Genomic DNA, 16,610 nt, shown 5'->3' with positions numbered 1-16,610 from the left:
TCCACCATCCTCAAGCCGTGAGACCTTGATTGACTTACATGACCACTCTGGGTCTCAGTTGCCTCAGCTATAAAATGAGCATAATAATAGTATCTACCTTATATAGTCAGTGTGAGGATTAAATGAATTCATGTAAAGCCCTTAGAACAGTGTCTGGCACATGCTTAATGCTCAGTAAATGTTGCTGTTAGTGGTTATTCTTCTCTATTGTTCTGTCTCTGCTCTAGGATTGTTTACTCCATCTTCTGTGACAGCCCTTCAGTACTTCACTAGACATGGAATGTGAAACAGCCTTACAGATGAGTTAACTAAGGCCTTAAATGGATATGACCCTTTCAGCCAACAGGTGGCAGAACTAGGACCAGACCTAGATCTTTTGACTTCTGATGGAGTGTGCTTCTCCAAGTTGAACCAGTGTGCAGCCTTTATATGTAAGCCTGGTGCGTTGCATTCTGCTTGTCTGAGCCCACAGTTCTGTTCTGTGATGATTTTGGCTCCTTCTCTATGTGTACTGTGGTCTTGATCCCAGTAGTGGTTAAGAAGGTTAGACAGGAATGGTCTGAGCCCGGCCCCATGCTGCCCTCGGGCCAAGGCGAAGGGATGGAAATCTGTAGTCAGCCAGCCCACTTTTCTGTCTCTTGTCTGTGAGTTGTATCAATTATGGCCTCTAATTAGAATGTATTAATAGCTCTTTGCAGTTTACTAGGCATAGACTTGTTCATGAAACCTTTGGACCCCCACAACAAGCTATGAAGGAAGGTTGGGTGGGAAGAGGAGTTGAGACTTAGAGAGACCAAGAGTCTTGTCCCAGGTCTCACAGAAAGTAAGAGGTCCATGTGACACTGATCTCTTACCCACATTTCCCCTTAGTCTGACTGTGTTATACTCTTTATCTCCCACATGCTCCCTAGCATAATGCCTGCACTTGGGAGCTGCCTGCATAGTTGTCATGTGGACGGCAGAGCATGTAGCGGGTGTAACAGGAAGAGACCTGGAGCAGGAGAGGAGGAGGAATACAGCAGATCAGTCCAGGTTGCTGTCTATGTGGAGACTCCATGGAAATTGGGGGTCTTGCTCTGTACGCAGAGAGGTGAAGGTAGACTTGCTTTACTTTGCACCATGAGGTTAGACCCAGTGTATCGAGTTGGGTCTGGGGCCCCATGTTCCAGGGCAGTGAGTTTCAGACTGTCCCTTCAGTGGGTTGGAAACCTATTTAGTCAGTGTTAACCTGCAAGTTAAAAAAAAGAAAGAGTAGAATGGAATAGAAAAGGTCAGGGTACATTATATCTGATAAGAAAAAGTACATTGTTTCACCAAACTTTTATACCAATTACATGTATACTGGCTCATGATATAAAATGTATTTCTTACAGTGGATCAGCCGATAAAAGTTGAGAGGCACTGCTCTGAGGTTTATTGTCAAATTGGAGGGATCTTGGAGGGGGCAGCCAGGATGGGAATGAGACCAAAAGCCATACCACATAGAGAACTGGCTGAAGGATGGAGGGTTTGAAGAAACTCAGAGGACCTGATCAGTGTTTCCAGTGATCTGCAGGCTGTGTTGGGGTAGAAGGAACAGATGTGTTCTGAAGGGCCCCACGGGGTGGTAACATCAGGGATGGAGATTTCCATTTCTTATATAGAGAAGAGCATTGTTGCTGTCAACTGGCCAGAAGACATGAGCTTCCCATCACCAATGTATGTCACAGAGACACTGGAGAAGGGGTTCAGCAGTATAAAGGAACATATTTTAAGAGATTTGTAGGTCCATTCCAATATGGGAGCCTTTATAGATCTGGGAGGCTCGGCCCCCTCCACCCTTAGTCTTCTCCAGCAGCCTCATGGTACCCTTGCTGCGAGATCTGAGCTCTGTAGCCTGGTTGGCCAGATTCTCTCTCTTCTGACCTCTGTGTGTCTCTTCACCCCCGCCCCCGCCTCCTTTCCACACTGCAGGTAGGTTATAGTTCTCACGATCTGTGGTGCACTCTGTGTCTGTTCTCACACTCTGTCCCCTCTACCCAGGATGGCCTCCCTGTCTTCATATCCTTGCAAATTCCTAGTTATTCATTAAGGCTCAATTCAAGGGTCATTTTTCTGAGGGCCATTTCCCCCAAACGCCCCTACCCCTCCTGGGCTTCTGGCTTCTGGAGTGCTTCTGTTAGCTCATGGCATAGTGGTCGACAGTGTGGGGTCCCAGATCAAACCAGGATTGGAATCCAAGCTCCATCATTTACCAGTACTAACCATGTGACCTTGAACAAAATGCTTAACTTCTCTTTCCCTCTCTAGTAAAGCGATAGTACCGACCTTAGGGTTGTGGAAAATATGAGTTGATCCGGGTGAGGTACTTAGAACTCTGTCTGGTGCCTAGTAAATGCTTACTTAATAGTCAGTATCAGCTATTATAGTTATTTATGCTGTTACTTCTTTATTATAATTATCACACCTATCACATTGCTGCTCTCGGTTTACATATCTGTCTTCTTCTAGGCTGTAAGGATTTTGGAGAGCAAGGACTATGCCCTGAATCCCAATATGCACATACCCAAGCATGGGTCAAGTATATATGGCTGCCTGTCGGATGGTGTTGAATAACTGCTAAGTAAATTGGCTTCTGTGAAACAAACTAGATGTTAAGTGTTAGATTTTACAACTTGTGCATTTCTTTAAGGACGATTCCTTTTTTAAATTTTTTAATTAATTTATTTATTTTTGGCCGTGTTGGGTCTTCGTTGCTGCGTGCAGGCTATCTCTAGTTGCATTGAGTGGGGGCTATTCTTTGTTGCGGTGCGCGGGCTTCTCATTGTGGTGGTTTCTCTTGTTCCTGAGCACGGCTCTAGGCACCAGCTTCAGTAGTTGTGGCTCGTGGGCTCTAGAGCACAGGCTCAAGTAGTTGTGGTGCACGGGCTTAGTTGCTCCACGGCATGTGGGATCTTCCTGGACCAGGGCTCAAACCTGTGTCCACTGCATTGTCAGGAGGATTCTTAACCACTGCACCACCAGGGAAGCCCCTCTTTAAGGACAATTTCTGACTGTTAGGAAATCATGTATTTGTTTGGTGAAGCTGTTAGCAACGCTCTTCTGATATTTTTTCTCACCCGAACTGTCTTTATTTTGTTTGTTTGAAAATTCTCCTTATCATATCCATTAACTATTGACAGATCAACAGAGTCTGTTAAAAATAGCAGAATGTCACCGTTTGTATAGCCTTGCTTATATAGGATTTTTATCAGCCATAAACGGCAGGAGTTGTGTGGGAATTTGGGAACAAACAGCACTTGAGATGCAGGTGGCACTCGAAGTGCAGAAGTTCTGGTAGGAGTAGGACTTGAGTACTGTTTGAAATTTAGAGAGTGAGTCTCAGTTTTAAGGTTGATACTGAGTTAACTTGGGCACAAGGTGCTGAGAGCAAATTTTACAGATGCAGGAAAGAGATAGATAAGAGAGGCGTTTTGAGCACTTGGTCTCCGGACTGCAAGGAACCCCAGGTGTTATCTGGTCAAAGGAAGGAGAATGGAGTCGTGGTGAAGAACATGAGCTCTGGGGGCTTTGTAGTCGAATACTAGCTGTGTGACCTTGGGCAAGTTCTCCGACCTCTCTGTACAACTATAAAATGGGTAGGTTAAATAGTAAGGTCTTTTGCTGTTATAAGGAATAAATGATATGTACACTGCTTAAAATTTAGCCAGTGTTCAATATTAATTCAGAGCTTCCCAAACCATCTGTCAGTCCCAATTTAATGGGTTACAGCTGTACTAATCCCCTCAGACGCTGAGTCATACAAATACTATTTTCTCACTATGCTGTAATGTGAAGGAGTTGGGAGGTAGCTGTTATCGGTACTGTGTATTCACACCCTGGGACCTCAGGGCAGGCAGAGGTGTGCTTCTGCTCTACCTCCCTCCATATCCATTGGCTCTACTTTTATATTGGGGTGTGCTTAAAATTTCTTAATATTTATAATTTCCTCTTTATTATTATAAAAGCAACATATGTAGATTGCTATATTACCACTATTAACATCTTGATGTTTATTCTTTCAGATATATCTATGTATCTATGTATCTATCTATATATATTTGGTACCAAAGTAGGAAGTGCATATTTGCTTTTTGTTCAAACTAACAGGAGAGCATTCTCTAATATTCTTCTGTAGCCTAGTGTTTTCAGTTAGTGGTATTCACTGTTCCATTAATTTCTGTTTAATTAATACCCAGGCCCCCCCAGAATGTATCCAGCTGTCCCACAAATCTCCCTTTATGGCTGATATATCCAGTGTACATACAGTTTTATTTAGAGAGGTACTATTCATCCATCTGCTTCCCAGCTTCCAAAATTTTGTTGCTATTGTAACATCTCCTGTTCTCTTTGTCCTTATGGTTAAAAAAAAAATCCCTTTATAATATTGTTTTAGTGGGATTTCATGAGGGAGCAGAGGTAAATGCATTTGTTTAGTATGACTTCTTTGAACACTCCTGTTGGCTGGTTGTCTAGCTGTTGCCCTGAAGCCTTGAGGGATGAGGTGGGCATTCCTTCTAGAGCTTCCTAATCCATCTTTATACCCCACTAACAGCAGACATATCCATCTTTTTTTATTTTGATGAAGCATAAGTATTTTACTAATTTTATAAAATATTGATCTCATTTTATTTATTTATTGAATTTTATTTGTTTTTATACAGGAGGTTATTTATTTATTTAACTGGAGTACAGTTGCTTTAAAATGTTGTGTTAGTTTCTGCTGCACAGTGAAGTGAATCAACCATACGCATATGCACATCCCCTGCCTCTTGCACCTCCGTTCCCCGCCCTGCCTCCATCCCACCCAACTAGGCCATCACATAGCACCGAGCTGAGCTCCCTGTTATACAGCAGGTTCCCACTAGCTATCTGTTTTACACATGGTAGTGTATTTATGTCAAACCTAATCTCCCAATTCATCCCACCCTCCCCTTCCCCACCATGTCCAAACGTCCGTTCTCTACATCTGCATCTCTGCTCCTGCCCTGCAAGTAGGTTCATCTGTACCATTTTTCTAGATTCCACACATATGCGTTAATATACAATATTTGTTTTTCTTTCTGACTTCACTCTGTATGACAGACTCTAGGTCCATCCGCATCTCTACGAATGACCCAATTTCATTTCTTTTTATGGCTGAGTAATATTCCATTATATATGTACCACATCTTCTTTATCCATTCATCCAGACACGTCCATCTTTATGATGAGCTTTTCCCTCTAGCTTCTATCTAATGACCTTAACTGCTCCTTCCTGTTACAACCCATCAGGTATTTGAAGAGGAGTCTATTACTCCCAGTCATCTTTCCTCCTCACTGAAGATTCCATGGTCCTTCAGCTCTTCTCACAGGGCAATTTCTAGTCTTCTCTTCATCAGGATATCTTTCCTCTGATCTCTTCTATTTCATTTACTTTGGGTGTGTGACTTCCCAGCTAAGCTTAGCTTTCCTGATTGGGTCTAATCAGAAAAGAACAGGATGGTATCTTCCCTCCTTCTGAGCATTATGCCTTCATTAGTGTAGCCTTTGATAACTTTTTGGATTAATGTAGCCTGTTAACTCTTTGGATAATCCCCCAAAAGAAGTAGAGGCAAAAAGAATGCTATAATCGCTCTCTTTTTTTAAACAAATTTATTTATTTGTATTTTTGGCTGCACTGGGTCTTCATTGCTGTGCACGGGCTACCTCTAGTTGCGGAGAGCGGGGGCCACTCTTTGCCACGGTGCGTGGGCTTCTCACTGTGGTTGCTTCTCTTGGTGCAGAGCACATGCTCTAGGCACGTGGGCTTCAGTAGTTGTGGCACGCAGGCTTTGGTAGCTGTGGCTCACGGGCTCTAGAGCGCAGCCTCAGTAGTTGTTGTGCACGGGCTTAGTTGCTTCACAGCATGTGGGATCTTCCTGGACCAGGACTCAAACCCGTGTCCCCTGCATTGGCAGGTGGATTCTTAACCACTGCGCCACCAGGGAAGCCCCAATCTCTTTTTTTTTTAATTGGAGTATAATTGTTTTACAATGTTGGGTTAGTTTCTGCTGTAGAACAAAGTGAATCAGCTATATGTATACACATATCCGCTCCCTCTCGAGCCTCCCTCCCACCCGCCTCCCCAAGAATGCTGTAATCTTTCTCCCACATTCTACCTCTAAACTCTGTCCCCCATCCTGCATTTATGTCCATGGTTTTTGGACCCAAACACAGGAATTTGCATGTGTTCCTATTAAACACTGCATTGTTCAGAGGTCTGTGATGGAAATAGGGGTATTTGTGTCAGTCATGAATCGTCAGTGGGACATTTCCATTTTTCTTGGAGGGGGGAAGTAAGGAAAGAGGGCAGGAGTTTTAAGAAAGAGAGAGGATTACTTAGAAAGGAGGTAGAAGACTCCTAAAGTTTTTCATGGTGAGGGATGTTTGTGAGTGAGTGTATCTGCAGGAAGAAAGAAGCCCCTGATGAAGGAGGGCTTGAGATCTGGGGAGAGGGGCAGCTGCTGGGTGAGGAAAGTCTTCAGGATGTGAGAGAGGGTCAGGGACACAAGAGGAGGTAACAGTGCAGATTAGCAAGGAGAAGAGGACCACTTTGCACTGCTTCTGTGCTTTCACTATACTGGGCTCTGTGCCAGTGTTACTTAATCCAGGCAGCAGTCTGTGAGTTTGGTAGTATTTGCTCCATTTTTCAGATCAAGAAGCTGAGGCTTACGGAGGCAAAGAAATGTGTGTAAAGTCACATGGACAGTTAGTGACAGAGCAGGATTCAAGCCAAATCCCATGCTGTACCCGGTTCCCCAGATGACCCAACATGAACAGGGAGCAAATTAGATTATGGTTAAAGGTTAGTGAAAACAGGGCTATGAAGTAGATAAACCAAGTTAGCTCTCGTGTCCAAAGAGTGTTTAAAAGAAAAAGCCCAGATAAACCAGAGGTGCTACCCTAAGCCAATGCTTTGTTTTTGGCACTTTGTAACCAGTTGAACATTTTTGCAGTGGTTGCTTTCTTCTGAAATTATTTGGGGGAAGGGGGCTTACTCTCTTGAAAGATGAGATGATGAAATTGTGCATACATGTAGCAGTACTTATACACACATTCTGCAGAGCATAGTGAGTTACTATCCTGAATGTTTTTGTTCTTTGAATGATGTATAGGAACTCTTCCCACAACAACAGTAACAACCAAAATCACTGGTCTTGGGAAGTGTCAAAAAAATTATTCAGGATTTGGAACAGACCTTATTTTCTTGCATCTCTTCTTTTAGGCCTTTGCTCAGTTTGACGCCGAGGGTGATGGTACCGTTGATGCTGAGAACATGTTGGAGGCTCTCAAGAATTCCAGTGGAGCTAATCTTCAAGGGGAGCTGAGCCATATCATCAGACAGCTGCAAGCCTGTTCTCTTGTTCCAGGTAAGGCTGTCATCTGAGTGCTGAATGCTGAGGAACGCTCTCTTAAAGCCCAAATGAACTTTGCTATAATGTGGGTTGTAATTAGGCAAACTTGTGGGCACCATGAAATAAATGTGCTTCTCTGATAGTCGTCATTAAGCTCGTGGTCTGAATTAGTGTTCACTATAATCATTTGTCTTGCTTCCCAGTACAGTGTTGGTTGGGCAGTTCTATCATGTTTTTATGAACCTTTGTCATGAGACTGCCTTCCTTAGTGAATCTCTTTATTTCAGTCTCTCAAGAAGCCTTCCTTGGCCCCAACTGTATGTTGTCTTAGCATCCTGCATTTGTTTTTTGCAACATATTACCGTTGTAATTAATTAATTAATTATCACTCACTTATTTGTATATGTCTGTCTTCACTCTTATCCCGTGAGCTCCACGAGGGCAGGGAGCCTTCTCTTTTATTTCTGTTGTGTCCTCACATTTAGTACAATTTTTGGCACATGGTAGGCACCCAGTGTTTTTTTTAGAAAGCTATCACTCAGAAATTTAAGTAAGAATAAAAATAGCTTAAAATTAAGCAATACTTCTACATTATACCTATGAAAAAATTTTGTCTATGTTTTTGATGGTTTCTTTGGGGGACTCAGAAACAGAATCAAAATAAAATTACCTTTTTTTTTTTCTAGTGAGAAAACAATTGAGTTTGAAAGGGAAAAAAAAAAAAAACTTGGCATATCATCTTTTTGGTTCAGTTTATCTTATCCAAGAGCTTTTCCTGCTCTGTGTACTTAGAGTCATAATACTTAGTATAGAGCCTGAGCTCCAGCAGCAAGGAGGCAGATAGACTTGTTGGATACATAAATGTAACTGGTTGTCCTTGACCTCTCTGACTTCCTGCTGAGGATCTGTTGAGCTAGGGAAGGATGGTTTCTGTATCTCAATGAAGAATGCCTATTTCCACTCTTCCTCAAATTGTCTTTAATTGCGTAACTTTTATAGAGCATTATAGGTAACCTGTACATGTTAACTTTTCTTCTATTCTCATGGCAGTTAAAATTATGCTTTGAATTATGCATAACTAACTTACATCTTGGCATTTACGTATTACTCCCACCTCTGTGTTACCAGCATGTGGATAGCATCAGGAGTTTATTTGAACACTTCAAAGAGATGTTTTGGGAGGAGAGGAGAGGAGTGGAGACCAGGGGATCCACCAATAGTTAGTGCACCATTGCTCTGGGTGACCTTGAGGAGAGGGGGAGATTAGGTTAGAAAAGTTGGGGGTCCAGATCCCAAGGTTCTTACCTTATTAGCAGGGTTGTGAATTAGGACGTTCTTTCTTTCTTTCTTTCGTTTAATTACAACACTGAAGGTAGCGCTACTTTATTTTTTTAATTAATTATTTATTTATTATTTATTTAATTTATTTATTTTGGCTGCGCCGGGTTTTAGTTGCGGCATGCGGACTCTTCGTTGTGGCATGCATGCAGGATCTAGTTCCCCAACCAGGGATGGAACCCAGGCCCCCTGCATTAGGAGCTCAGAGTCTTACCCACTGGATCACCAGGGAAATCCCAATGAGTTAGGACTTTCTACTCAAAATTTTTATCAACAGCCAACTTAAGAGTTGTTTTTCACAGTCCTTGGCTGAACCTTGGTGAGCTGACCTCACCTCTTTGGTGGGATCCTAGTTCCCTGGTCCCTCTGCCTAACCCAGACTGACACTTATTCCTTTTGTTTCTCATTGTATGGGTGCTGAATGTTTAAAAGAGACAGTCCCTTTACCGGGACTGTTTCAGCATATGACAGAAGTTTTCCCATTACAAGCATCACACGGATTCTGAGATCAGTGCAGCATCAGCAGCGTCATCATGTGAGGTTTGGGTATTACTGTGGGCCTCTGCTTAGGAAAGAACTGTAAGAGGAGAGGCAAGGGATGGCATCAACTTCTGCGGCTTGGGAAATCAAACCAGTGTCTCTGGGTTTTGTGTAGGGGGCAGAATCAAATGGGCTGCTTCAGGGGCACAGTTTCTCTACAATCTTATGTTTATCTTTAAAAATCAATGCAGGGCTTTCCTGGTGGCGCAGTGGTTGAGAGTCCGCCTGCCGATGCAGGGGACACGGGTTCGTGCCCCGGTCCGGGAAGATCCCACATGCCGCGGAGCGGCTGGGCCCATGAGCCATGGCCACTGAGCCTGCGCGTCCAGAGCCTGTGCTCCGCAATGGGAGAGGCCACAACAGTGAGAGGCCCGCATACCGCAAAAAGAAAAAAAAATCAAAGCAAAGTTTCCTTCTGCTTTCATATAATGTTTCTGTTTCACACTTAAAAGTAGTTTCTCCTGCAGACTTCTGGAGTCCTGCTCTAGGTGCTGCTTACGTGGGTGTGTTCAGTTTGTGACAGTTTATCAAATGATACAATTATAATATACTTTTGTTTTAATTAGAAAGCAAAACGAAAAGAAAAACAAATCCTCCCCAAATCTACAAGCATATCTGAGCTCCAGGAAAAGCTGCCATGTTTATTCTCTCTTCACTTAACTGCCTGGGTTATGTGCACCTCAGTTCCAAGCATATTATTGTAGGTTATGAGGAACCATGAAAGGATTTTAAACAGGGTAGACATGGCCTGTTTTGTGTTTTTGTAAGATTACTCAAGTTAATGTCAGACAAAATGCAGCCAGGGGAGCTGCTTAGGATATCTGGGGAGGTGTATGAGTGGGCGGTGTTGAGGCCAGAGCCTGGGCAGCGGCCAGAGGGATGGACAGATGGGGGAGACTCCAGAGGAGCCACACTGGGGAGAAAAAACTGGAATGGTGGAAGGAGCACTCGGAGGCAGTGCGAGGAGCTACTTCCGGTCCTACCCCTTTTTTGTTGTCTTGGTCTGTCACCTGAGCCTCGTTTTCCTCAGTTGTAAGAGGAGGATACCAGTACCTTCGGTGCCTTCTCTCCCCCACCCTCCACCCCCCCACCTTATTGTGGGGACCAAAAGAGGTGCTGTGTGTGGAAGGACCTTAAAAACTATAAGATGCCATCGGGAATTGTGGTCAGGGCAGTGGTTATATTTTCATTATTGTGGTTTTTTGTAGCTTAGTATAAAAGCAGTTATGCCTTTACTCTCTAACGTGATAAACTTTATTCCTAGCCCACATTCTATATGCAAAACTTCTTTAAAAATTTCAAGTTAGTATTTAGGTTTATAAATTAAACTTATAAAAATTTGAAGCTTGGAATGAAACAGATAATCACTATTCTGAGTCTTCTAAACTTTCTGTTAAACTACAATGAAGTTAATTTTTAAATTGAGATTACCACTGATTCACTTCTTAAAAGCCTTTTTAGATTTTTCAGTGATGAAAGCTGAAACTATCAGTGAGGATTCTTGCCGGCTGCTTTTAATTCAGCTAATTCAGAGAGGCCGCCAGGCAGGGGATGTGGAAACTACTGTGGTGGGTTCCCAAAAACACCAAAGATGGATTTTGTCTGTTTAGGTTTCATAGACATATTTTCAGAGTCCAAGGAGGGCCTGGATGTTCACTCGTCAATGATCCTGCGCTTCCTGCATCGCAACCGGCTCTCTAGCACCGTCATCCCCTACCCAATGTTGGACCACTGCAATAACATGAGCACCATGAGGGCTTCTGTTCTGAAGGACTCTCTGGATCAACTGGTACAAAAAGAAAAGGGTACGTGTGCAGGGGTGGGGGTGTTCTTGAGAAGGCGTGATCATCGTTTCTTCCAAGTGTGGTATTTATTGATAGGACGAGCCAACACTTCTCCCTGCTTTTATTTCTGAAAATGTAATAGTGACCAGTTTGTAGCACAAGAATGAAGACCTGCTCTGCCTTTCCCCTCCCCCTCTCCTTCCCCTCCCCCTCCCTCTCACCCTCTTCATAACCCCAAGTCTCCGCTCAGATGTGACTTCAGGAAGGCCCTTTCTCATTACTCTTACCTAACTAATGCCCCCACCCCTGCCACTCCCCACCTTTTGGTTACTATCCCCTTTGCAGGTTTGATAGTCTAAATGGCACTTATCATCATCTGAGGTTGTAGCATTAGTATTTACTTGCGTTTCTGTCTGTCTGTTCGTTTCATTATCCTTGGCACCTGGAACTATGCCTGCCGCATAGTAGGTACTCTGTGAATAGTTGTTAAGTAAATGAGGGAAGCCACTACAGACTCACTTAGTGACCACAACAAAAGTTGATACTGTGAATTAGCAGGTCCGTGGAACATAATAAGAGTCCAGAAATAGACCCAAATACATGTGGGAATATAGTACCAGATATAGTTAGCATTACACGTCAGGTTGGAAAGGTGAATTAGCAAGCAAGTTGGGTTAGGGAACTGGTTAGCCATTTGCAGAAAAAAATAAAACAAGATTCTTAACCCACTGTATTCACGAAAATAAATTGCAGATGGATTAAAAAGTTCAACCGAAAAGAAAGCTATAAGAGCTAAAAACCCTGACATGGGAAAACCTTTCTGAGCAGGACATGAAACTCAAAAACTACAAAAGAAAAGATTAATAAGTTAGACTGTATGCAAATTTAAATTTCTGTACAGCAAAAAATATAAGCAGAGTCAAACGACAAATGACATTTTAGGGAACAAAAGTATATTTTGTAACATTGTGACAGACTCAGTTTTTTTTTACTAACTCTGACCTTGGGCAATTACTTAATTACCTTAGTTTCCTCATCTCTAAAATGAATTAATACATAAAAATGTGTAGAAAAGTGCCTGGTTCACAGTAAACAGTTAGTAAATATTACTTACTATGTAGGTGTATATATACATTACATAATGTACATAAAATATATAAATTGATAAGAAGACTTGTGACCCAGTAACAAAAATAGATGAGGGCAGGACCAGGCCATACTCAGAAACACAAGTGGCTTACAAACAAGTGGCTTAAAAAAATCTCACTCATAATTAAAGAAATGTAAATTCAAACTATAAGTCATCATATTCATCTCTTGGGTGGTTTTGCAGATATATCAGTGGATTTGTGTTGTACTACAGTCAGCTCATGGAGCAGTCCTTCTGCTTTACACGTGTTCTCCAATTTGGAAGGAGATTTTAAGGAGCATTTATTTTTCTAGGGCCAAAGTGCCAAGCATATTTCTGCTAGATATTTTAAATGATCTTTTTAAAGATTCTTTGTGAAACAGATGTTATGATAAAATCTGGTTTTTCTTGCAGAGAGCCCTGGAGATCTAACTAGAAGTCCAGAGATGGACAAACTCAAGTCAGTAGCAAAGTGCTACACTTATATAGAAACATCCTCCAACCCTGCAGACATTGACAAGATGACAAATGGAGAAACGTCATCATACTGGCAGTCAGATGGCAGTGCCCGCTCACACTGGATTCGGTGGGTGCTGTAATACCAATTCTTGAGTGAAAGTCCAAGAAAATTACCCACTTTCTTTCTCTTATCCCAACAATGTGTTAAAAAATTATTTTTTAAAATTTTAGAATATTTTCTACTTAACTGGCTAGTGTTTTTCTTCTTGTGACTATCTGGAAAGATGCTTTAAGAATCAAGTTAGGACTTCCCTGATGGCGCAGTGGTTAAGAATCCACCTGCCAATGCAGGGGACATGGGTTCGAGCCCTGGTCCGGGAAGATCCCACATGCCACGGAGCAACTAGGCCTGTGTGCCACAACTACTGAGCCTGCGCTCTAGAGCCCGCGAGCCACAACTACTGAGCCCACGTGCCACAACTACTGAGCCCACATGCCACAACTACTGAAGCCTGCGCACCTAGAGCTCATGCTGCATAACAAGAGAAGCCACTGCAATGAGAAGCCTGCGCACCACAACAAAGAGTAGCCCCCGCTCGCTGCAACTAGAAGCCACTGCAACCAGAAAGCCCGTGCGCAGCAATGAAGACCCAATGCAGCCAAAAATAAATAAATAAATAAAAATAAATCTATGAAAAAAATTATTAAAAAAGAAAAGAATCAAGTTAAAGGAATCATGTAAAATTTTCTAACCTGGTTCATATATTCATAAACATGGAAAATTACTTGGTATTTTAAGGGAGAAAATTAGCATTTGACTAATATTTTATGATATGGATTTCAGATCTTTTTCACTAGGTTTTCAGGAAGATTAATATCACAAGGGACAAGTACTTTTCTTATATCTGATGTGATTTCACTTCTCAAGATTTTTTCTGCACATTTAAACAATTTGTGTACAACTAAGTTGGCCAGTTTATTAGAGAAAGAGGGAACGGGGGTGGTCAGGAATCCTGGAGTGGAATTTTTTTTCCCCCACCCCCACACAGCACGTTGGGGGATCATTCCCTGACCAGGGCTCGAGCCTGTACCCCCTGCAGTGGAAGCACGGAGTCCTAACCACTGAACCGCCAGGGAACTCCCCCACTGGAGTGGAATAGATGACAGTAAACTATGATGAAGCTGCTATCTAAAATTTCACCTGTCCCTTCAGAAAATGGGCTGATTTCAGCTGGTGGAAATAGAAATAATTACCTTGTTTTCTCATAGAGGATAAATATGCTCTTTAGCCATCTATACATGAGGGAATATACCCAGTTCTTTGCATGCAGTTTAGAAATTTGCTTCTTGCCAGGTAAAGGGATTTTGTTAGACTGTTCATATTGTACTTTCCTGCTTGTGTTAGTAGCTTAAAAAGAAATAGAAGATTGATCTTGAACTGAAAGGAATTTTAGAAACTTGGGAAGGTCATATTTGAAACTAATAGCCAGCATTTCAAGTTAGTTGCTTTTAGGGGAATCAGTCTTGGGGTATATCACATGTAAGATCTTAAGAGATGGGACTTGTGGGCCCTGCCAGTTCTCAACCTGTATAAACACTTGTAGTTTCTGCTCTCCGTGTTTTCCAGTTTAAAAATGAAGCCAGATGTTGTGCTTAGGCACCTGTCCATTGCAGTGGCTGCCACTGACCAGAGCTACATGCCGCAGCAGGTGACTGTAGCTGTGGGGAGGAGTGCCAGCGATCTTCAGGAAGTCCGCGACGTGCACATTCCCAGCAATGTCACTGGCTATGTGACACTGCTGGAAAATGCCAACATCAGTCAGCTCTGTGAGTCAACCAAGATACGTCTTGCCCTTCTAACTAAGGGGATTGGGAGGGGAGGAAGAAGTCATGTTTTTTGGCGGGAAGACCTCTGAAGTAGAAAAGCTGTTTGCTTTTCTCTGGAGATTTGATTTGCTTCTCATCATATACATGAAAGTGGTCATTATTTCACCTATTCAGTGTTTTTAAAAGTTATAGAAAAGCAGTAAAGCCTATTTTAATTAATATTTTATTTTTGTTTTCTTATTAGAAAATCAGAAATATTTAGATAAAAATTATTCAAAATCCCACTACCCAGGGATTGTCGCTGTGAATCCGTTGGTATGGATCCTTCCAGACCTTTTCTTACATTTTTGTGTGTGTGTGTATGTCTGTGTGTATAAATACACACACACACGCACATATATATATACACATTTTAAAAAATAAAATAGGTTTGCATATATATATTTACATATATCTATACATGTCTTTTTACAAAAAATAGTGATATTTTGTACACGCCCTTTTGTAACTTTTTAATGTGTTGTCTTATATATTCATGCACACCTTTATTTAGTGTTGTAAGAATATGCCTTAATTTTAACAAGCCTTTTATTCTTGGACATTTAGTTTGTTTCCATTTTTATACTATTATAACCTTGCTTCACACATAGCATTTTGGAAATAATCACAATTCTGTGATTTCTTTCCAGGCTTATTTCATTCAGGGAGCCGGAATGCTTCATGTTTTGTCTCATTTCTTCTAATGCTTTCCTGGGCCAAAAGAAGTATTCTTACTTTGCTCAAAGGAACTGAGGCCTGGGGAGGTAGAGTCTTTGTGTCTCACCCCTGGGCAAAGACGTAGTTAAGCTTGTGGAGTAGAAGCTTCCTGTCTTATACTGTGGTGGTCTTTTCTCTAAATTGTGTCCTTTTAAACTTCTCACCTCCTTTCCAACCCAAATAAGAAATTATGACAGCTCTTAAAAGTGAGTCATGCCTATGCCATTTATCTGGACTTGATAATTAAAAAGAAATTCTCACAACTGCTGTGAGCCAGCTGCTGTTTCATAACAACATCCAAATTTCGGAACTCTAGGAAAAGTTTTTAGACATTTTCTTACCGTGTATTTAATCAGGATTTTAAAAATGCACTTTGTGTTAATTATCAGAACTCATAAATGCCTATGAAACTTTGTGATATATAGATTTAAGCCACCTTTAGTTTTACACATGATTCTTTTGACTCCTTAGATTGGTCAATGCTTTTTTTTTTTTTTGCGGTACGCAGGCCTCTCACTGTTGTGGCCTCTCCCGTTGCGGAGCACAGGCTCAGCGGCCATGGCTCACAGGCCCAGCCGCTCTGCGGCATGTGGGATCTTCCCAGACCAGGGCACGAACCCGTGTCCCCTGCATCGGCAGGCGGACTCTCAACCACTGCGCCACCAGGGAAGCCTGGTCAATGCTTTTTTGACAAATTTATTATATATACTAGCTCCATTGCACACATCATTTATTTCTGGCATCAGAGTATATCTTCAGAATTTTCTTTTCGAAATGTGAATTACTATCTTGCTTTTAGTTGGAAGCCTAGAATTTGCTGAACTGAAGAAGTTAATCCAATACTGAATTTGTTGTTTGCGCTTGACAGATGTCCAGATTAACATAAAGCGTTGTCTTAGTGATGGATGTGACACTAGAATTCATGGTCTGAGGGCTGTTGGCTTTCAGAGAGTCAAGAAGTCTGGGGTCTCAGTCTCAGATGCTTCTGCAATATGGTATTGGTCTCTGCTGACATCTCTGGTGACGGCTTCCATGGAGACAAATCCCGCCTTTGTCCAAACAGTGCTACGCAACACTCAGTAAGTCGCTCTGCTTTCCAGGCTTGTCACGGGGTGCTCATTCTCTAACCCTTTAGGGCGAGTCACTGAGCGGCCTTTGATCATCGAGACTCAGTCAGTAGCTGGGCCCCAGGTGCCCTGTTGTTTCCTGTTGTTTGTGCCTTCAGCTTCTATCTTGTGAGGGGGTCCCACATGCCATTCCTCTTCCTTATCCACTGGGGAACAGTTGTTCACATTACATAGCAATTTATATGGGATAAAACACCTTCAGATGCTATATATTATTTACCTACTTATGTCATAAAATGTATCTGTAAAAATTATC

General features: G+C 42.1%; 1 protein-coding gene across 4 annotated transcripts in view; it reads left to right on the top strand.

Annotated features, from left to right (window-relative positions):
- The window catches only part of ZZEF1 (zinc finger ZZ-type and EF-hand domain containing 1), a 113,364-nt gene that overhangs the window by 9,585 nt on the left and 87,169 nt on the right, over window positions 1-16,610 (top strand). For all 4 annotated transcript variants that reach the window (XM_059997257.1, XM_059997256.1, XM_059997255.1 and 1 more), the window contains exons 2-6: window positions 7,265-7,409; window positions 10,883-11,077; window positions 12,600-12,771; window positions 14,272-14,471; window positions 16,096-16,306. In XM_059997257.1, coding sequence (XP_059853240.1) covers window positions 7,265-7,409; window positions 10,883-11,077; window positions 12,600-12,771; window positions 14,272-14,471; window positions 16,096-16,306 — 923 coding nt within the window. The remainder of the gene's footprint in view (window positions 1-7,264; window positions 7,410-10,882; window positions 11,078-12,599; window positions 12,772-14,271; window positions 14,472-16,095; window positions 16,307-16,610) is intronic.

This window comes from Delphinus delphis, chromosome 19 (assembly GCF_949987515.2).
Source record: "Delphinus delphis chromosome 19, mDelDel1.2, whole genome shotgun sequence".
Classification (NCBI taxonomy): domain Eukaryota; kingdom Metazoa; phylum Chordata; class Mammalia; order Artiodactyla; family Delphinidae; genus Delphinus; species Delphinus delphis.
Note: the sequence above shows the minus strand (reverse complement) of the source record. Positions and strands in the feature narration are given on the sequence as shown.